Source organism: Tenrec ecaudatus, chromosome 3, assembly GCF_050624435.1.
Source record: "Tenrec ecaudatus isolate mTenEca1 chromosome 3, mTenEca1.hap1, whole genome shotgun sequence".
In the NCBI taxonomy this organism is placed as follows: domain Eukaryota; kingdom Metazoa; phylum Chordata; class Mammalia; order Afrosoricida; family Tenrecidae; genus Tenrec; species Tenrec ecaudatus.
The window spans coordinates 145255920-145278006 of NC_134532.1; the positions used below are offsets into that span (position 1 = coordinate 145255920).

General features: G+C 44.0%; 1 protein-coding gene across 2 annotated transcripts in view; it reads left to right on the top strand.

Moving 5' to 3' along the window:
• The first annotated feature begins 482 nt into the window (after positions 1-482).
• The window catches only part of PAQR3 (progestin and adipoQ receptor family member 3), a 40904-nt gene continuing 19299 nt past the window's right edge, over positions 483-22087 (top strand). Inside the window, exons 1-4 of one of the 2 annotated variants that reach the window (XR_012783477.1) lie at positions 483-846; positions 3945-4107; positions 8552-8707; positions 21620-21817. Coding sequence is in view for 1 of the 2 variants with exons in the window: in XM_075544152.1 (XP_075400267.1) it covers positions 662-846; positions 3945-4107; positions 8552-8707; positions 21620-21817 (702 nt within the window). In the remaining variant the exon portion in view is untranslated. The remainder of the gene's footprint in view (positions 847-3944; positions 4108-8551; positions 8708-21619; positions 21818-22087) is intronic. The other variant, XM_075544152.1, reaches the window with a different exon arrangement.

Consider the following 22087-nt stretch of genomic DNA (forward strand, 5'->3'; position numbering starts at 1 on the left):
GCACCCAGGGGCAGACGAGGAATTCGCTGGGTCGTCATTCTCCCGGTAAACTCCTTCCCCCTTGAGATGTCAAGACTTTTTCCTGAATCGGCTTACAGTTTAAAGGGGGCTGGGGCGCAGTTGGGCAGTTGTGTGTTCTCTGCGGTGTTAGGAGGCGAGCCGCTACTGCAAAGGACCCGCCACGCTGAGGGCGAAAGAGGCGGCCTCGGGCTCCGGAACTCCCAGGGGCGGGCGCTCCTCCGCTGCCCTCTTGGGGGGCTGGAGGTCAGACCGTCGGCTGGCGGGTTTCACGGGCTAGGGGCGATCCCCGGCACGGCCGCACGGTGGCGCGAAAGCCGCCTGGCGCCGCGAAGCGCTCCGCGGACCCCAGCGCTCATTCGCGGGCCTGCCGGGCGCCTCCGCCCCGCCAGCCCCAGCCCGAGCCTGTGGGCGGGGCCCGCGCTGCGTGCTGACGTCAGAGAAGGCTGCGACGCCGCCTCCCCTCCGCGGCGCTGACGCGACGACCGGTCTGTGAGCGGAACCCGGCCTGCACTGCTGCTGTGGTCAGACCCGAGCAGCGGGTCCCGGGGCGCCGGGGCGGGGGCTCCGGCGGCGACCCCCTCCCCGGGGAGGCGGGGTCCGGGCGAGTTCCCCTTTCGCGGGGCGGCGGCGGCCAGGGACGATGCATCAGAAGCTGCTCAAGAGCACACATTACATCGAGCTGGGCAGCTACCAGTACTGGCCCGTGCTGGTGCCCCGCGGCATCCGCCTCTACACCTACGAGCAGATCCCCGTGTCCCTCAAGGACAACCCGTACATCACCGACGGCTACCGGGCCTACCTGCCCTCCAGGCTGTGTATCAAAAGGTATGGTCTGGCGGGGAGCGGGGGGCGCGCCGGGGCCCCAACTCCTCAGCGGCACCCCTTTCTGTCCGGCCTCCCGGCTCTTCTGCCCACTCTTCGCCGTGCGTAGCACTTCCTCGCTGGCCCATCCTTGGCCTCCCGCCCATGTCATCCCTGCCCACCGCCTCTCCCCGCTCGTTGCCCGCTCCAGCTCCCTGATCCAGGTAGGAACAAAGAGTAACGGTGATCATAGCGCTGTTGTGCTTTCCTTTTTTGAAAGCGCTCAGTCGTTCTTTACCCCATTGCTTCTTGGAGCAGCCCTGTGGGAATTTGGATGCTTTGGGCCAGATGAAAGCCTGTGTGCTTGGAAATAAGTCGAGATATCTAGAAAGCCCAGATTGACTTGAAACCTCGAGTCCCTGCCGGCACAAGGCCCTGGACCAGGTCCTACAGAACACAGCATCCGTAGCCTCCCTGTTCAGAAGAAGCCAACAGTCTAGCCTAGGTGACAGATGGTACAGAGATGCCTGCATTATTGTATAATCACCGTGGTGATAAGCGTGGTAACACTGTGTAGGGAAAGCCCGTAGAAACAGAACCCATGATGGGTGAGCACCTAACCCCGTCTTTGGCTCCACAGAAACCTCTATATGAAAGGGCTTTTTATGTCCATTTGGAAAATCAAAAAAGTCCCTAGAAGGCTTCTGTTGAAAATCAACAATGGAAAAAGTAGTGTTCTGGGCCCCTGAGGACTTAAATGCAAAGCCTCAGGGTGAAGGTGCGGGTGTTTGTTGGCTGCAGGTCACAATAGCTGCAAACCCCAGTGTCAGAATGTGGGTGGTAGAATTATTGTTCACGCAGCCACCACCTGATCTACTCTGGAGGATGGCCTTTCCTCCACTCCTGCAATCCTGCCTTGACTTACGGTTGCAAGGTGACGTCACTGTCCATCCTTCTTTGATTTGAGTAGATGCCTCCCAGGACTTGACAATTTGAATCCCAATTTCTACTTCATGCAAAATGCCTCCTGGGCTTCAGGAACCAGTGTAGGACCTGGAGCACCACTAGGAGGTGAGGCAGTGAAGTCCATATTGGCAGTGGTCCTAAGGGGAGGGCCCCGATCTCATGGGAGATGCCAACTAGCACTTTAGGGTGTGAGTTAATGAGTCAAAAAAGACATTGGTGTCCAGAACTGCCACTTTATTATTAGCTCTGAGACCTTAAGAAGTTAACTTCTCTGAACTTTCCCCCTGCCCCTGCCATATCCCATTGTAAAATAAGGACAATCACAATCTGCTTTGGAGAGTAAGAAAGGGTTAAGTGACGTTATGTATGCAAAATGCGACATATGGCCTGATGCCAACCCACAATCCAACCCACTGCTGTGGAGGAGATATCATTCTGACTCCACGCGACCCTCTATGGGATTTTCAAGGCTGTAAATCTTCATGGCAGCAGTGGCCAATCCAACCCACTGCTGTGGAGGAGATTCCGACTCCACGCGACCCCGTGTGGGATTTTCAAGACTGTAAAGCTTCATGGAAGCAGTGGCTTTAGCTTTCTCCTACAGGACTGCTGGTGGGTTTGCGCTGTCAGATCCAATACTTTACACAGTGCCAACAGGGCTCATAAGCATGTGCTAAATGGCCACTATCATCTATGATTTTAAAACTAAACAAAGGAAGATAATGATTGATTTTGCAACTGAACAGAGAACAGGCCTAGCTTCTCCTAGAAGAGTAGATCTCCTATGGGAGATAGTCCCCAAGCGTTCATCCCACCAGCTTGCTTTTTTCCACCTCCAGTCTGTGCCCTTTCTCCCTTTAGTGACCAGGAGTTGACCAACCAGCGCAGATTCTAAGTGGGAGGTTTTATAGAAAACAGACTCTTCTGCTGATACCAGTGTTGCTTAGAAGGAATATGCAAAGATTTTGCCTCTCAGTTGAGTTAATCCGGTTATACTCACCCTGTCACTGTCTGTGACTAGCTGCCAACTCATAGCGAGCCTTATGGATAGAACTGCCCCCTTTGAGTTGCTGAGGCTTTAGAGGAGGAGAAAGCCCCATCTTTCGCCCACAGCATGATCTGCTGGTACTTCGGAACTCCTGACCTTGCCAGCTGCGGCCCCGCACATAACCGCTATACCACGTGGGCTCCCCAGGTTTCACAGCATGAAAAGTTCTAGTTGACAGACAAACCATAATACAGATTGCCCCCCAAAAAGTTCCACAGTTAGATGTTTTCCAGCATATTCTCGCCTGCCATCTCCCTTCGTCTCCTTATATGCTTGATGCTTGAAATAAAGCAAAATTGCAAGGCACAAATTCATTTTATTCCTCCTGACGATCAATCACTTGATAGTTTGAGGCCGTGGCAGAAGCACAACTTCTAACAATGGGGAAATGATAGCACCTTGGTGATTGCTGCAAGTTCAGTAGGTAGAGTTACAAGGGGGTGCCCCCAAATCAATCATGCTGGGCAGATTCGACTCGATGCCAGTGTGTCTGGGTTTTTTGTTTGCATAGGAGCACCTGTGGAGAATGACCTGGTGCTCGGCTTCCTAAAGGCCCAGCCTTGGGAACTTCATGGAGCAGTTCACTCTGCACACAGCAGTCACCATGAGCTGGAACCGACTTGATGGCCACTAACCACAGTGAGAAGTAGCTTCAGTTTGTGCCTAACCTTGCACTGAGCACATTTCAGATGCCTTTCTAGAAGGTGAAAGGGCACTAGCTAACATCTAGTTTTAATCTACACGTTCATTTCTGTGGACACATAACATCTTTTCAGAGCAAGGCACTGTCTTGTAACAGTGGTGTCATGAAGATGAATGGCCACGGAGGTAGGAGGCTGGAGGGGGAGATGGGATTTTTATGTAAATAACCCTAATGTGAGGAAGCAAATCATAAATACGATGGCAGGAATGAGCACCCCAAAATTCTAAAATCTATAGAAAAAAATGTGATCAGTGAAATTATGTGCAGGGTCAAGTTTAGAAAGGCCTGGACCGGATTCAAAGGACTTAAAATAACAAATATTGGATGAGTAAAAAGATTGTCCCTAACTTTCTAATGCGGACAGTGAGCGATCCAATATGAATCTGAACTGTGTTTATTTTCCAGTTTGTTTATTCTATCAAATGAAACGGTAAACATCTGGAGCCACTTGCTGGGCTTCTTCCTCTTCTTCACGCTGGGAATATACGACATGACCTCTGTGCTACCTTCAGCAAGTGCATCCAGAGAAGATTTTGTAATTTGTTCTATTTGTCTCTTCTGCTTCCAGGTAAGTCATTTCACAAACATTTGTGGTCAAGAGAACATTAGTCAAGCAAACTTGAGCACAGGACCACACTTCAAACACAACTTTTGCCAGAAAGAACTTCCAAAATAGCCACTAGATCAGTTAGTTCATTCCCTTTCAACATGGAAGCATAACATGTGATGAGAGTGTATTTGTAGATTGTTACGAGCATATTTTTTTAAATCCAGTAGGCTTCAACAATGGAGAGATTTTCTTTCCTTTTTCCCTTTACGTTTATGAGCATCGTTGTGGGGTGCCATCCAGTTGGTTCCAACTCACAGCGACCTGTTACAGCAGGGTGAAAGACCGCCTGCTCCTGCACCATCCTCGCATCATTCTGATTGCAAGTAATAATCCGATTATACTCTCTTTGGCTGAAGTAGGACACTGGTATCTATTTAAAACTAGCTTGGGAAGATTTCTCATCTTTTTCCTATTTATAAAGTGCCTTAATTTTGCATATTACTTTGGAATCGCCATTTTTATTTTATTTATTTATGTTGGGGGTGTTTTATCACCATTTTAAATGGCTTCTGTTCTGTTCCTTTAAAATTACTTTCACTTTTCCGACATTCACTTAATAGTGTCCTGCTTTCAAACTGATGCAGTTTCCCCTCTTGTCGGCCCCCTGAGTGCTAGTTCCCTAGTACTTTCATTATGAAATGCCTTCAACATATAGTCTGTAAAAGTGTCTTTTACAGTGACAGTTAATAGATTTTCAAATAGATCATGATAAGAAAACAAATGTGGGCCCTCGTCTTGTTGACATCTTAAGAGTTAACATGTTTGAATTAAAGGTTAAAATTCAGAGAACAGAAAAACCAAAAAATGAAAAGGGTATTTTTCCTTTCCTCCAAACACAGACTAGCAGACCCAGCTGTTAGCCATTGCTACTCCGAGGGCCCGGCGAGGTGAGCCTGTAAATGAGCTTCACAGCTGTTTGCGTTACGTACCAGTTCATTTCCAACTCTGTCACAGCTCAACACACTGCACCACTTTCTTTACTTTATTCCTTACATAAAAACCTTGGACTTAAGCGACCCAGAAACCAGGCAAAAATATTCCCTGGCCCCCTTTCCTTTAATTTCCATTTCTGACATAATATTTTCAGTTTCTCTGAGGCAAACAAAATGATATGGTTTTTCTCAGGTTTAATTTTTATTCTAATTATACCCAAGACACCTCTTAGATTCCATCTCCAGTTTTATAATGGAAATGAATCCATTTTTAATAGTTAAATTTTAGCCAGAATAAGATGCTGTAAATAAAACTCTTGGGAAAAAAATCTAGTTAATACCATTAGTCTATGGACATTATCTACTCTGAGAAGCCTGTGTTTTCCTCTGTTTTAATGCCCCCAGTGAATTATAAGTTGGACTGCTAGCCTCATGATCAGCAGTTCAAATCCACCAGGTACTCCCTCATGAGAAAGATGAGGCTTTCTGCTTCCATAAAGACTTACAGTCTCAGAAGCCCATGGGCCTATTCAACTCTGTCCTGTAGGGTTATGAATCAGAATTGACATGGTGGCAAGGAGCTTGGGGATCCCTTCACTACTTGGCCAACACTGATGTTCATTTAGGGAACACCGCTCTCGTCCCTACTTGTCCAAGGAAGCACTCTGCTTAAAACCTGAAAATAGGAAATGCAATTTCAAATGAAGAAATGGACCCAGAGTGTCATCGTGACTTGCCTATAATTGGCCAGCAGGACAATAAAGCCCTGCTCTGATGCGGATGCAGTGTCCATTCATGCTGCACCAACTTGTTAAGGACAAACACATCTCTACTTCAAAAGACCACTTCTTGTCTTCTCCACAGCAGTGGGTTGGAATGTGGTTTGTCATAACTAGAGTATGTTGTGAGTCTATACCTTATAAAACAAGTAGAGGGAGAATTTTTTTTAATTAGATGGAAATCAATATTAATAAGTCTAGTTAAGCTTTACGCTGTTGTCCTCTGGTCAGCAAATTCTTAGTAATTTGAGAAAAAAATAACAATTTATAAATGTACTTTTTCATAAAAAGAAAAAAGTGGTCTTTAATTAAAAGATTATCTTATTGGGGGCTCTTACAACTCTTATATATTCTAGTTATGATAAACCACATTTGAGACCATCTTTTTATTTATCTTATCATTAGTAATATGATAGTCTGTGTAATTTGCTGATATTACTATTCTCACATATTCAGATATTTACTACAAAAGTGTAATTTTTTATTGTCTAAACCTGCTGGATGTATAAAGATACTGATAATAAAAAACAACAAAAACTAAAATTAAAATATATGTATATATACTGAAGTATTTGACTTCCATCAGACCAGACTTGGGATGGAGTCACCGAAACAGAGCCCGTCGGAAGTCAGGACTCCATGTCGTCCTTGCTTTCATTGTAGCAGGATTGACAGGGCACAGTTTGAACCCTGGAATGCGATTTGAGGGCCTTTAAACCTTTCCGCGGTCCCTGGATGGGCACAAGGGTCAGACTGGGAGAAGAAGAGTACACTGATTGAGTTCATTTACATTCAGTTTGGAATTGACTGCAGCACGGCAGTGAGTTTGGGATTTTTCGTCAGGAGGTGGGGGCACGTATCTATCCAGCTACTGCGTTAGGCACTGAGGATAAAGTGCTGAAAAAAACCACTGTGTCATAAAGATCAAGTCCCCGAGGCAGGGAGGAGTGAGCCAGGGCATGTAAGGAGAACGGGATAGTTTAAGACTCAGAAGCAGCTTAGCACTTTCTGGAATGTCAGGGTTTCATCTCTGTACTTGGATCCTGGAAGCGATGAGACTGGAGAGATAGGCAGGTGCCAGATCAGCGGCTGTTTTGCTGGACTGCCAAGGACCTTCGATGTACGCTGGCAATGATGCTGTGGTTCGCCATCGACCCTGGTGGAGTTAGGTACTCCACATGTAAACTTCCTAGTTAACACTTCTTTTATCCCATCAATTTTTAAGGAACTCTAACATGTCCCCTTTCAAACAAGGCATGCTGTCTGTGCACAGGGTGGCTTTTTAAAACTCAAGGTTCTTTTTTTTTATTATTGACACGGTTGCCTTTATTTTTCCTTTCATACCATAGTTTTTCTCTTTGGTTATTTTCCTTTTCTTGGTGATGCTAATTTTATTGTTGTTCAGTATTATTGTAAGACACACTCACCAAAAAATCCAAGCAAAGAAAAAAGCAAACGCATTACTTGACATTTCATTTGCCAGAAGTGACCACTTTTGATGTTCAGGTTAAGATTTCTCTAGGCCTCTGTGTGTGTATGGCTGCTTGCCTACCTGTTTATCTGCTGCCAAGCTAGGGCTGCGTTTCCTTATCTGTTTATCTGCTGCCAAGCTAGGAGTGCGTCTCCTTGCTGTTTTGTGACTTGCTCTTGTGCCATTTAACATTATGACAGCAGTCTGTCCCTGACATTGAGAATGTACTGAGTCAGTCAAAAGGGGTTCCTACTCAGCTTCCAGTTCATACAAGCACGAATCTGTTCCAAAGAAAAAGTGTTTAAACATGTCTCTGTGATCAAGGATGGCTGCAGATCAGAGGCACACTTGTCTTTGCCTCATTAGTGTGCCTTTAACAGCAACAACAAAACTTTGTGCTATGGAATAAAAAGAGTTAATATAAATTGTTAACAACTCAAATGGACATCTTCCCAAGTAGTAAACTGAAGCTGTCCCACAATTTTCTGAGAAAGCTTCCCCACGTAGAAGCAGTGTTTAGATGGATCCAGCGCAGCCGCTGATCAGCTGAGATGAGTCTTGCTCCCAGATCGGCGGTCAGAACAAGTCAGCCTAAGTCTTGTAGTGTTTTCTTGGGGGTGAGGTTAGGGAGAGGGTAACAAAACCATGTTAAACGTAGAAGTAAACTCTATGTAATTAAATATCATATAGATATGAAAAGTCAAGTTTGTTTACTTGTGGAACAGAGTGTTTAGGGGTGATTCTATTTGTATAGCAAACGTGTCTCTGAATTGTGTGGATACATGCATATAGACATGTGTGTCATAGATATTTGCATATACATTGAAAACATCTAGAGAAGGACAGTAATGTTTTCAGTAGCTTCCTGTGGGGTCATAGATTGAGTGGGAGGGGCTTATCACTTACATCATCAAACGCTATTTTTGAAATGTGGTTTATACGTGTATTCTCTTTATAATGATACACTTAAAAAAAACTCCTTCACAAGGCAAAATGAGCTTCAACTGACATTATTAACACCATCTGTTATTTATATGCCCATCTTATCCCTGAGGAATCGAAGGGCCTGCCCAGCCAGCTAGTAAGGGTCAGAACTCGGACCCGCGGCCAGGTCTGTGTGACTGGCAAGCCTGTGTCCTCGTGACTTCACAGAGTGGAATGTGTGAGTTGCCTGGATGTCTCTTGTTTTCACGTGCTAAGGTCTGCTTGCTTTTCCATAGGTCTGTATGCTCTGCTCTGTGGGATATCATCTCTTTGCCTGCCATCGGTCAGAAAAAACCTGCCGAAGATGGATGGCGCTGGATTATGCAGGGATTTCTATTGGAATACTGGGCTGCTATGTCTCCGGAGTGTTTTATGCTTTCTATTGTAACAATGTAAGTAGCTTAAGCTTTTTAATTTTCTGCCTTTCATGTAAAGCCCAAGGTGTTTTTGGCCAACGTTCCTATGTATATTAAATCAGTATCTGATTAACTTAGGGAACAGAAGTCTTATTTAGGCATAAGCTCACTTGTTTTTCAAAGGGCCCTGTGATCTCTTCTATTTCACACTGATTTTGCTAATGTTCCATTGTGAAAAAGTAATGCAAAAAGTTATTCTCAGAGAACTTAATGTGGACAGTAAACTGTGAAGGTGCCCACTCATTCCGAAGGGCTCTGCGGTTCCTCAGATAAACACACTACATTACAAATCTGTCATTTTTGTATTTATAGAATTGTAGTTAAACAAATTAGCACTTGTCAAGATTGTGCAGCTCGCTCCAGCCCTCCATCTTCCCTTCTTACCCTCTGCTCTTCTCTCCGGGTAAAAAGGAATGTGAATGTATGAGTGGACTGTCCCGTAATTTTCTTTATAAGACACCTGTGCTCCTGTCCTCAGTCTTCTGTTCGGGTGGGTAGGTCTAGGGCAAGTCCAAAGGGGTGTTGAGTATCTTTAGTGAGTGTAAGACATGTCTTCGGTTTAAATCAGCTGTGCTTTCTAACCATTTTGATCCCTAAGTTCACAAAAGTCCACTTTTGCCTTATGGAAATCAGCATTTGAACCATTCTAGTTTAGTTCTCTGCCCATCACCTTATCATGCCAGGTAAGAAGCCAATCTTCCCCTGGGCCCAGGCCACCTATTTACCCCATTCAGAAGCCCCCGGCAACCCTGCGCTCCTGCCACACTCTTCTCCTGGTCCTTTAGTTTCTTTCCTTTGGTTTCCAGCCCCACGCACTAGGAAAGTGTGATGCTTCTCCCTCAGGAACAGCTCCTTTACGGTTATGCCTGGTCTGCTCCTGAGCACTAGCACCTGTGCTGCCGAGGTCCCCTCAGGCGCACCCCTGTTGCAGGCAGCGGAAGCCACTCTGCCCAGCCTTTACCCAACACCAGGAGGGGCTGCAGCACACCACTCCTCTGGCCTGGGAATTCATAGCCCGGACCTTTGTCTCCACACAATAATGTTGAAAATGTTGTGTAAAGCTACCAAAGGGGAAAATCTTAATGTGGCTTGAATGTGTGAAAGCATTGTACGAGGGGGTACCTCTCCCCCCCCCCTGCAAAAAAAACCCAGAATTCCCCCACCGAAAATCTATATATTTAAATCTTTTTACAAAACAACCTTATCATCTTGAGGTACTCTCCGTTACACTTAATACTTTTGTCAAATCTGCAATTCCATTCTGGGAAGCATTTTTCAAACATCTGTTTGCATGACTGATAGCACCTCCCTCATTTTTTTTCTACACCTCTTTTACACTGTCAAGTCTCTAGCCTTTCATGTCCCTATGCATATGTGGAAACAAAAAGAAGTCACAGGGAGCAAGGTCAGGTGAGTACCCCATGGGGCAATTGAGTAAGGTACCCCGTGGGTTTCTTTTAATTGTTTTATTAGGGGCTTATACAACTCATCACAATCCATACTTAAATCAATTGTGTAAAGCACATTTGTACATTCATTTCCCTCATCATTCTCAAAACATTTGGCTCTCCAATTTGGCCCCTGGCATCAGCTGCTCATTTTTCCCCTCCCTCCCAGCTAACCCCTCCCTCATGAACCCTTGATAATTTATAAATTATTATTTCGTCATATCTTGCCCTTTCCGACATCTCCCTTCACCCACTTTTCTGTTATCCGTACCTCAGGGAGGAGGTCACATGTAGATCCTTTTAATCGGGTCCCACTTTCCAACCCACCCTCCCTCTATGTTACCAGTGTCGCCACTCACACCACTGGTCCTGAAGGGATCATCCGCCCTGGATTCCCTGTGTTTCTGGTTCCTATCTGTGTCAGTGTCCATCCTCTGGTCTAGTCAGACTTTCAAGGTAGAATTGGAATCATGATGGGGGGTGGGGGTGGGGAAGCATTTAGGAACTAGAGGAAAGGTGTATTTTTCATCATTGTTACAATGCACCCTGTTTGGCTTGTCTCCTCCCCGAGACCCCTCTGCAAGGGGATCTCCACTCTGCACCCCCTCCCCTTTATTAACTATGGTAAGATTTTTGGTTCTGATGATGCCTGATACCTTATCCCTTCAACACCTCGTGATCGCACAGGCTGCTGTACTTCTTCCATGTGGGCTTTGTTGCTTCTCAGCTAGCTTGCCAATTGTTTACCTTCAAGCCTTTAAGACCCCAGACGCTATATCTATTGATAGCCGGGCACCATCAGCTTTCTTCACCATATTTGCTTATGCACCCATTTGTCTTCAGCGATAGTATCATGGAGGTGAGCACACAGTGATGTGATTTTTTGTTCTTTGATGCCTGATAACTGATCCCTTTGGCACCTTGTGATCACACAGGCTGGTGTGCTTCTTCCATGTGGGCTTTGTTTCTTCTGAGCTAGATTGCCGCTTGTTTACCTTCAAGCCTTTAAGACCCCAGGTGCTATATCTTGATAGCCAGTCACCATCAGCTTTCTTTACCACATTTGCTTACGCACCCACTTTGTCTTCAGCGGTTGTGTCGGGAAGGTGAGCACCATAGAGTGCCAATTTAATAGAAGAACGTATTCTTGCATTGAGGGAGTGCTTGAGTGGAGGCCCAATGTCCTTCTGCTACCTTAATACTAAACCTATAAATATAGGCACATAGATCTAGTTATCCATCATCATATATAAATATATTTGCATATATACATGTCATTATATAGACCTCTATAAATGCCCTTTGCCTCCCAGCTCTTTCCTCTATTTCCCTAGACCTTCCTCCTGTCCCCACCAGGGTATCAGCAATCCCTCTTTTTTACATTACCCTTGATCATGCCTAACCAGGCCTCCCAGACCCTCCTCACCACCAATTTCGATCACTTGTTGTTCCCTTGTCCCTGGGTTTGTTAACACCACTTCCTTTCCCCCCACCTGCCCCTCTCCCAAGACCACCGGGAACTGTTGGTCCTGTTTTTCTCTCTTGTAGATTATTCATCCAGCCTATCTTATTTAGACAGACCTGTGGAGATAATAACATGCACAAAAACAAGACAGAGCAAAACCAAGTAACAATATACAACAACACAAAACCAACAAACCAATGACCAAAAAAAACCAAAACAAAACACAAGAAAGAAAAGCCTGTAGTTAGTTCAAGGATTGTTTGTTGGCCTTTAGTAGTGTTTTCCAGTCCAGTCTGTTGGGCACCACGCCTCAGCATTCCCTGGGGACCGCTCCATTCCCTTGCTGTTCTGTTGTACCCCCTTAGTGTTTTGCCTCGGTATGGAGGGATCAGATTGGGTGCAATACCCACACTGTGTCTCCGGTGTTGTCCTCTGTAGAGCTATGGGCCAGTGAAGGGCGCCACGTCTCATAGTGGGGCTGGCTATGTGGTCCTCTCTCGACTGGCTGCTCTAATTAGGGTCATCGTCCTCAAGGCCTGGTGGGCCAGGATGTGCTCCACATTCTCCTCCTCCCCCTTCATCGCACCCGTGTGTTCCAGATTGTTGTTTTAATTTGCATTTCTCTTATGGCTAAAGATCTGGAACATTTTCTCATATGTTTATTGGCCATTCGGATATCTGCCCCTATGAAACTTCTGTTCAGGTCCTTTGCCCACCTCTCAAGTGGGTAATTAGTTTTTTTTCTTTTTGGAAGCTAGCAGTGTATTGTAGATTTTAGTAATAAGGTCTTTTTCTGAAGTGTCATTGCTAAAGATGTTTTCCCAGTCCGTGGACTCTTTTATTACCCTCTTCTTGCATTCTTTTGATGTACACAGGTGTTTTCAATATATCCCATTTGTCACTTTGTGCCTCCTCTGTGTTTGTGTCTTTCCCTATTTCTAATAGTCTATGTATTCCCCGTGCCAAAGTTGTCAAGTTGGCCCCAATTCCCTCATTGGTGACCCTAATAGTTTGGGTTTTAACTTCAAGGTCTGTGATCCACCTTGAGTTTATTCTTGTGCATGGAGTGAGATAAGGGTCTTGTTTCATTTTTCTGCGGGTAAATATCCATTTTTCCTGTACCACTTGTTAAAGAGGGCATATGCTTCCCATTTGATATTTTTGGGTGCCTTATCAAAGATCAGTTGTCTGTATGCTGATGATTTTATTTCTGGGTTTTCAATTCTTTTCCATTGGTCTGAGTATCTGTCACTGTACCAACACCATGTGGTTTTGACAACTGTGGCTGTATAGTATGTGTTAAAGTCAGTTAAAGCAAGCCCTCCCACTGTGTCCTTCTTGAGGAGTTCTCTGCTAATTCTGGGCTTCTTCCCTCTCCGTATGAAGTTGGTAATCAGTTTTTCCATTTCTTTGAAGAAAGATGAGGGTAATTGTATTGGGATTGCATTAAACTTATATAGTGCCTTTGGCAGAACTGACATCTTTACTATATTGAGTCTGCCAATCCACTAGCATGGGATATCCTTCCATTTGTTCACTTCGCTCTTGGTTTCTTGTAATAGTGTTGTGTAGTTTTCCCTATGTAGATCTTTTGTTCTGTTCATCAGGTATATCCCTAGATCTTTCCATTTGTGTTTGGCTATTGTGAAGGATACCACCCTTTTGATCTCTTCTGTGGTCTTATCCAATGTGTATAACAGTCTGATGGACTGTGTTTGTTAATCGTGCATCCTGCTACTCTGCCAAACTCCTCTGTTGCTTCCAGTACTCCCCTTGTAGAACTTTGGGGATTTTCCATATATAAAATCATAACATCTGTAAATAACAATAGTTACTCCTCTTCCTTCCACAGACAAATACCTTTGATGTCTTTTATTTGCCTTATGCTGTTAGCTAAAACCTCCAGCACAATATTAAATAAGAGTGGGGACAAAGGGCATTCTTGTCTGGTCCTCTTTTTCAGTGGAATTGTGTTAGTCTTCTCTCCATTGACTCCCACGTTGGCTGTTGGTTTTTCATATATAGCTTGTATTGTCTTGAGGAATTTTCCTTCCATTCCTATCTTCTCAAGTGTCTTAAACAGAAATTGGTGTTGACTGCTTTTTCTGCATCTACCGATATTATCATGTGGTTCTTATAGTTTTTCATGTCAATTTGATTAATAGTACTAATGGTCTTTCATATGTTGAACCATCCCTGCATCCTTGGTATGAATCCCTCTTGGTCATGGTGAATTAATTTGTTTTATATACTTTTGTGTTCTGTTGGCTAGTATTTTGTTAAGGATTTTTGCACCGATGTTCATTAGGGATATTCGTCTGTAGTTCTCGATTCTTGTGGGATCCGTCCAGTTTGGGTATCAGAGTTATACTAGTTTCATAGAAGGAGTTTGGGAGTTTGTCGTCTTTTTCTTTTTTGTCATCTTTTTCTATGTTCTGGAAGAGTTTGTGTTGGACTGGTGTTAATTCTTCCCTAAATGCTTAGTAGAATTCTCCAGTGAAGCTATCTGGTTCAGGGGATTTTTTTGTTGGTAATCCTTTGATAACCTTGTCTATTTTTTCTATTGCTATGGGTCTGTTGAGATTCTTGACGTCCTTCAAGGATAGTCTAGGGAGGGATTGTTATTCCAAGAATTTGTCCATGTCTTTCAAATTGCTGAGTTCATTGAGTACAATCTTTCGTAGTGCCATGTAATTATTCTTTTGATTCCATTAGGGTCTGTTGTAATGTCCCCTCTTTCATCCCTTATTCTTGCTATTGAAATTTGTTCCCTCCTATCTTTGGTTAGGTTTGCCAGTGGTCTGTCGATTTTGTGTATCCTTTCAAAGAACTAACTTTTAACAGCATTAAGCTTTTACATAGTTGTCTTATTTTCCCTCTCCTGAATCTCATCCCTGATTTTTAGAATTTCTTTTCTTTTGCTATTAGTTGGATTGTCCTGCTGACTCTGCTGTAGTTGTTGTACAATTGTGCCAGCATATTAAAAATGGGTTTCTCTTCTTTTCTCAGGTGTGGATGTATTGCTATGAAACTTCCTCTGATAACTGCTTTTGCTGTTTGCCATAATTTTTTATATGTCATGTGCTCATTCTCATTGGTTTCTAGAAATTTCCCAATTTTATCTCTGATCTGTGCCAGTCGTAGTAGAGAGTTATTCATCCTCTTAATTGTTTGCTCTTGTTTTCTTCATCTTCCTTTTGTTGATTTCCAGCCTTATTGCACAGTGGTCTGAGAGAGTTCTGCATGGTATCAATGTGCTTAAATTTATGTAGATTCGCCTTATGCCCCAGCATGTGGTCTATTTTCGAATATGTGCCATGTGGGCTTGTGAAGAAGGTGAATTAATTTGTATTTGGATGAAAAACTATAAATATCTATCAAGTCAAGTAGTCTAATTGTTAGATCTCTAACCTTGTTGAGTTTCTTTCCCTGTGATCTATCTTTTTCAGAGTGGTGTGTTGAAATCACCTACTCTAATTGTTGAGTCTGTGTTTTCTTTTTTAATCATTTGGAGTGTTTGGTTGGTGCATTCAGCGGGTCTCTCATTTGGCGAATATATGTTTTCAATCCTTACTGGTTCTTTGTCTACCATTCCCTTGAGCGTTATATAGTGTCCCTCCTTATTTCTTTTTATGGTTTGCACTTTGAGGTCAGTTTTATCTGAGATTAGGATTACAACCCCTGCTTCTTTTGAATTGTTGTTTGCTTGGTATGACTTTCTCCAGCCTTTGATTCTCAGCCAATTTTTGTCTGTAGCCTTGAGATGTGTCTCCTGTAAGCACCAGATTGATGGGTTGTGTTTTCTAAGCGAGTTTTTGCTACTCGCAGTCTTTTAATGCCTGAGTTCAGGCCATTGATATTCAGGTTTATTATCTCCAGCTGCAGACTCTGTGATGTCATCTTATACCTTTTGTGTTGGGTGTCTTCCTACTTTCCTTTCTGATTAGCCTGTTGTGCATATTTGTGTGTGTCATTCTTGAGTTGTTTCCATGCTTAAGCCAATGCTATCTTGGAGTCTTTTCTCTTTGTTGCCCTCTGGGTGAGGTTGTTTTCTGTGGTGGTCTCTTATTTATGCTTGGTGAATGTTGTTCTGCTTCTCATACTGGGTCAGCAAGGATCTTTTGTAGGGCTGGCTTTCTTCTAACGTATTCTTTGAGTTTTTCCTTGTCTGGGAAGACTCTTATTTCTCCATCTATCTTAATCCATAATTTGGCTGGGTAGAGTATTCTTGGGTTTGTGTTGTTTTCCTCCAATTTTTGGAATATATTATTTCACTCTCTCCTTTTCTTCATAGTTTCTGCTGATAAGTCTGAGCTTATTATTTGTGAACCTCTATATGTGATTGCTTGTTTTTCCCTGCCTGCTCTAATGATTTTCTCCTTTTCCTCGAAGTTGTATATTTTAACTATTATGTGCCTTTGTTGACTTCTTGGGATTCAGTCTAGCTGGTGTTCTTTCAGCCTCCTAAATGGTTACCTCGTTTTCATTCATTAAGCTGGGGAAGTATTCCTTAAAGAATTCTCTCACTATTGTTGCAGATGATTTCTTGCTTTTGTCTTCCTCTGGTAAGCCAATAATTATAATGTTGTTCAACTTCATAGCATCAGACATAGCTCTTAAGTTTCTTCAGCTTCTCTGATGATTTTATTAGATTTTTTTCACGTTTATTAAAGTCTGCTTGGCTTTCTCCAAGTGACTGATGCAGTGCACTGCTTCCTCCAGTCGATTCTCCAGGTCTGTGTTTCTGCTAATGGTTTGTGTTACCTCCTCCTTAAACTCCTGTATTTCCCTTTGATGTGTGGGCTTTATCTCCTATATCATTTCATCCTTTTTCTGTATTGTTTCCCTCATATCCTGTATGACTCCAAGCAGCTTTCTGAAAATTTCTTTATGTGGCAGCTCAGTGTCTGCTTTTTCTATGCATGTTGTTGTGTTCAGGACATCTTCTGCCATTTACTTTTGTTACTCCTGCTTTTTTCTTTGAGGTTGTTGGAGCTGATGGCTATTTGCATTGCATTGTTTTAGAGGAGCCAGGTGCCATTTTCCAGGGAGTTGAAGAGCATTGGCTCTCTCTGGGAGACTGGTAGGAATGCTTCTTTGAACTGCCTACAGCTAATTTCACTATGAAATTAACCTTTCACTTTATCCTCCTGTGGCTTCCATCTCAGGGGAGTGCCCCAGAAGGCTGGTGGGTTGCCTGCTTTGGTGTTGCAGAGGTGGGCAGAGGTTCCTGCAACACCTTGGAATGTTGACTAGTGTTGGCCAAGCTTCCTTATGCCCTCAGGTACACAGGCAGGAATTCCCAGGTAAGAACTTGGGCAGAGTATTCCCTGGAGGGAAAGCAGGGCTTTCCCAAGCCTGGGGCTAGCTACAAAGGGTGGAGCTCACTTAGCTGGGTGTGGTGCAGGGGTAAATGCCCTAGCCTAAGGGGAGTGGTCTAGAGGTCAGCAGTGGAGTGTGAGAGAACAGGAAAGAGGCGAAGAGGAGAAAAAATTTTTTAAGTTAGACTGCTTAAACTGTGCAGGGGGACTATAGAGAAGAGATGGAAACAAAAGGAACAATGTAGCTGAGTCCCGATCCCTACCTGTGGAGCTGCAAGATTTAGTCCCTGCCCTGAGGAGGCGGCCAAGCCAGATGAGATAAAGCCCCTGTGCAGCCTTCCAAGACTGTGGGGGGACAGAGAGGAAAGATTGAAACAAAAGCAACAATGTAGCTGAACCCCAGATCCCTGCCCGCAGAGCTGCTGTGAGGGTTTAGTCCCCACCCTGAGGCAGTGGTGGCAAGCTGTGGCTGTGCCAAAAACAAGCCCCTATGTAGACCTCCAGGACTGTGGGGGAACAGATAGCAGAGATGTAAACAGAGCAACAATGTAGCTGAACCCTGATCCCTGCTCATGGAGCTGCAAGGGTGTTGCCCCTGCCTGAGGCAGGTGGTTGCAAACTGTGGTTGTGTTGAGACAGAGCCCTCCTACGGGCTCCAAATGGTCCCCGTTCTGGTAGAGACAGTGGCGGGGCCATGGTCAAGCCCCAGCCAGCTTCCACTGTGATAAGCCAAAAGCCCTCAGCCCCTCAAAACCCCATGGGTCTGTGCCTACTTATCTTTATGATGCTCCTTCTGCGTTCCAGCCGCATTGAATTTCCCTCTAAACAACTCTCCTGGGCTGGATTCTGCGGAGTCCCTCTGGTATGTGTCACTCTGCCGCCATCTTCCCAGAAGTTTCGGCATGCTGTTATTTGCCAAAACCTGGTGCACTAACATGGCTGCGTGAGAAGCTGCATTATCTGGAGGCAAAAGCAGTCACCTATTTGCCCCAAATCAGGCCTTTTTAAAAAATCTTTTTATTCGGGGCTTTTACCATTCTTAAAACAATCCATACATCAATTATATCAAGCACAACAAATCAGGCCTTCTTTGTTGCACATTCTTACATAATCTTTTAATAATCTCTAAATAGAAAGCTTGATTAACAGTCTGATCTACGTAACAAACGCTAAATGCACTATCCTCCTCCCATCAAAAAAATACAAATGTGCATTGTCTTAATTTTTTAATTTCACTTGATTAGCTTTTTGGGGCGAGGCAATAATGGCGTCTTCCACTGGCTTGATTGATGCTGCTTTCGGGGTGATAAGAATAGCACCATGTCTCGTCACCAGTAAAAAATCTTGATCCCCTTGGAGCTGTTTTTTAAAAGTACACCGTGTTTCCAGTCAAAGCTCTTTTTGCTGGTCAGTCAGAACCCGAGGCACAAATCTTCCAGTGACCCTTCTCGTTCCCAAATCTCCTGTTAAAATTCACTCCAAGATAGTACAGATAACTTCCCCATATCTTCAGTGGTCCGTCATCATTGGTCTTTGAGCATAAGTGCATGAATTTTGTCGACATTTTGGTCCACTTGGGAAGTTGACGGAAGTCCAGAAAGAGGTTTCTCATCACTCAAACTTTTACCTTTTTTGAAACGAGAAAACCACTCATCCATTTTAGTTTTTCTCATAGTGCTGCCTTTGTACGCTGTGCTCAACATCAACTGTTTCTGCAGCATTTTTCCCAAGCAGGAAACAAAATTTTACAGCCGCACAGTTCTCTTAAATCGGGCATCACAAAAAATGAGGTCATCCAGCAAAACCACTTTTTTAAAAAAAATTCACTGTGACCAGAGAGAACCTTCCCAGGTGATGCTACTTAGTGCACTAACTCAGCAAGTTGCTCAGTGATCACCTTGCGGGGGTGGGGGAGCTGTATACTATGAGAACTTTGCTCCACCCAGTGCAATTTTGGGGGTACCCCTCATATATTAGTAATAGTCCCATGTACATTGTGTTGGACAGGGTTCTCTAGAGAGACAAACCAGATTGCTAGTAATTATATGTAAATATATCTGTAAAGTTAGATATATAATACAAGAAATGAACCATTAAATTATATACAGATAGATAATACAAGAAATTAACAGTTAAATTATAAAGCAGTGAGACACTAGCAGTCCTTTAAGGCTTGAGATCCGCCAGTTGCCAGTCTCGTTCTGTTCAGAGAGCTGGGCTATATCTATCCAGGCAGCAAACAGCAAGGCAGGTCCCCAACTGTCATCAACTGTCAGTCCCCAACTCCAGAGACGAACATTCCAATCGTTTGGGCTTAAAGGGACCTCAACTTACAGCGACACAGTCCACAGGCTAGGCATCCCACAGGTAGTGTACCCCTTTAAACTGAGGCACAGAACAAGCAAGGTGAGGCTCACCGAGCCATTTATCCCTCTGCCCTTCAGTTAATCCTACTTGTGTTTATCGGCAGGCTAGCACAATAAACTATCGCATACATGTAAATGGTTTCCCTTTTTTAGGCCTGATTACTTTGAAATAATTAAATGTATAATAGTTAAATGTACAGATGCCATTAACCTTGGGAGTGGATTTTAGTGGAAAGCTATTCGTGTCTGCTTAGCTTTCATAACTTGGTCATTTTCATGGTAATTATTCACATGTATTTTTAAAAAGTAAAGGAAATAAGTACAGGCTGAAATCATGTAATATTTGAATTATTTTATATTCTTCCTTGAAGCTTGTTTTCTGTTGTCTCATGTTAAATATCAAATCTGATCATCAGAGACGAATGGGACACATAGAGTTTTTTAATCTGGAAAAACTATCCCCAAGATCATTGAAGGAACCCTGGTGGTGTAATGGTGATGCATTGGGCATTGATCTGCAAGGCCAGCAGTTTGCAATCACCTCCATGGGCAAAAGACAAAGCTTTCTACTCCTGTAAGAGTTAAAGCCTCAGAAACCCACAGGGGTAGTTTTACCCTGTCCTATTGGTTTGCTGTGATTTGGGATTGTCCTGCTGACAGTTAATAGAGCTAAAATAATCCATGTTCCCATAAAGGAAAAAACATTTCTTTTGCTCCTAAGTAACAACCAAATTGAGACTTGATTCAATTATGACAGTAACTCTTTATCTTTCAAGGCCCACAGGCTGCTTTCAGAATCAGCGTGAAAGCAAAGGATACTCCATCCAGGAGAATGCATATTTGAGCACACAGAACAATTAGGCATGTGATTTCAGGGAGAGAGTGGTCCCCAAAAATCCCGGGAGCCAGTGTACGAACTCCATTCAGTGGGATATTAACTTTTGAGCTTCAATACCAGCTCTAACTGCTCCTTTAGAGACATAAATAGCCCATAAGACCTCCAAACTTAGTGTATTTAAAAATGAACATTCTCATATCCCCTGTAACTCCCACCCAACATGCTGCACACAGACACCAAATCTGGATTACATTTACTCATTAATAAAACCCATTTACCAGCCCTTTCAGGCCACAGACCACCAGGCCGCCTCCGATTTCCTCTCATGCATCATCCAGTCAGCTGTGACACTCACGGTTCGCTCGTTCATTTTGAGTGCACTTCCTGAGGTATACTTCATGTCCCTCTGCCTTGCTCACCAAGTGCCCAAGGCCTTGTTCGCTCTGAATCAATGGTTATAATAGCTTTTAGCTGTCTTCCTGTTACCACTTTGTACTCCATTCTGATAAGAGCTCACTCTCTAATAAGTCAGCTTGAAAAATGACTGTCAGGAGTGCTTGGCTGCTAATCAAAAGATGTGGTTCAGAATCCCCGACCCCTTCATGGGGAGAGACCTGACAATTTGCTTCTGTGTACGTGACCGTCGGGAAAGCCCCAGGGGGCAGTTTTGCACTGTTGCACATGGTACCTGCAAGTCAGAATCAGCTTGATGACACACACATCCCACTCAAAGAACTTGAAGGAACCCTGATGGGGGAGGTCGGTACTTGTCGGCTGCTAACCATAGATCAGCAGTTCGAAATAATGGCAAAAGATGAGGCTCTTCTCCCAAACCGAGTTACCGTCTCAGTCTGCTCTGCCCTATGGGGTCCCCGGGAGTCGGCATCAGCTCAGTGGCAGTGAGTTTGAGTTCTAAATCCTCAGCCTGCCAGTTGGCCTGCTTTTTGCCTTTGCTTCTCAAAACTTCCCAGCTGCCTGTCCCACAGAGTCTTACATAATTCCTCAACACCCAGCTTAGCTGTCACCTCCTTTCTGAAGCAGTTTTAGCTACTCACATAAAGCTCATTCTTTTCTCCTGTTTCTCCAACCTTCATAACTCAGTTACAATGCTGAGCATTAGATCCGTCTTGTGAGATCACCCACTAGGAGAGGCCACTTGATAGTCATCTTTGTTTCTACACAACTTACACAGTGCCGAGCACATAGCAGCCACTCAGGAAGTGCTTGCACGTCATTGGACGTGGTCTTTTGTCAGCTCAGTGTGGACTCTGTTTGCCGTCCTAGGAAATCTAATATGTCTGTGGCATGTGCATTCTTACAGGCAGAAAGGTGATGAGACTGAGAAATGAAAACACCACGAAGGTGGTGTAGAATGTGTAATGCGAAAGTCAAAATTACCAGCACCTTCCCTCCATAGACAACAAGGAAACTGTGTCTCTTCTCATTCTAGTACTGGCGTCAGGTGTACTTGATCACAGTGCTTGCTATGATCCTGGCGGTGTTCTTTGCTCAAATTCACCCCAACTACCTTACGCAGCAGTGGCAGCGACTCCGCTCCATTATCTTTTGTTCTGTTTCGGGATATGGAGTGATCCCTACTCTTCACTGGGTTTGGCTCAATGGAGGAATTGGTGCTCCTATTGTACAGGTAAGTGTAGCCAATATTATCATTTTCTTCAATCCTTGCAGCATTTTTCTTTTGGGTATTGTGCTTAGGTCACCCAGGGGTGGGTGATTTGAGAGCATGTTTCTAATAATTGCATATTAATGCCGCCATGATTTTTACAGCTCTGGCTTTACGCCCAACTACTGGTTTTGTTTTTTTACCCCATGGATGTCTTCTTTTTAATCATAGCAACCTTATGGGACAACGTAGAACTGGCCCTGTGGGTTTCAGAGACTAAATCTCTATGAAAGT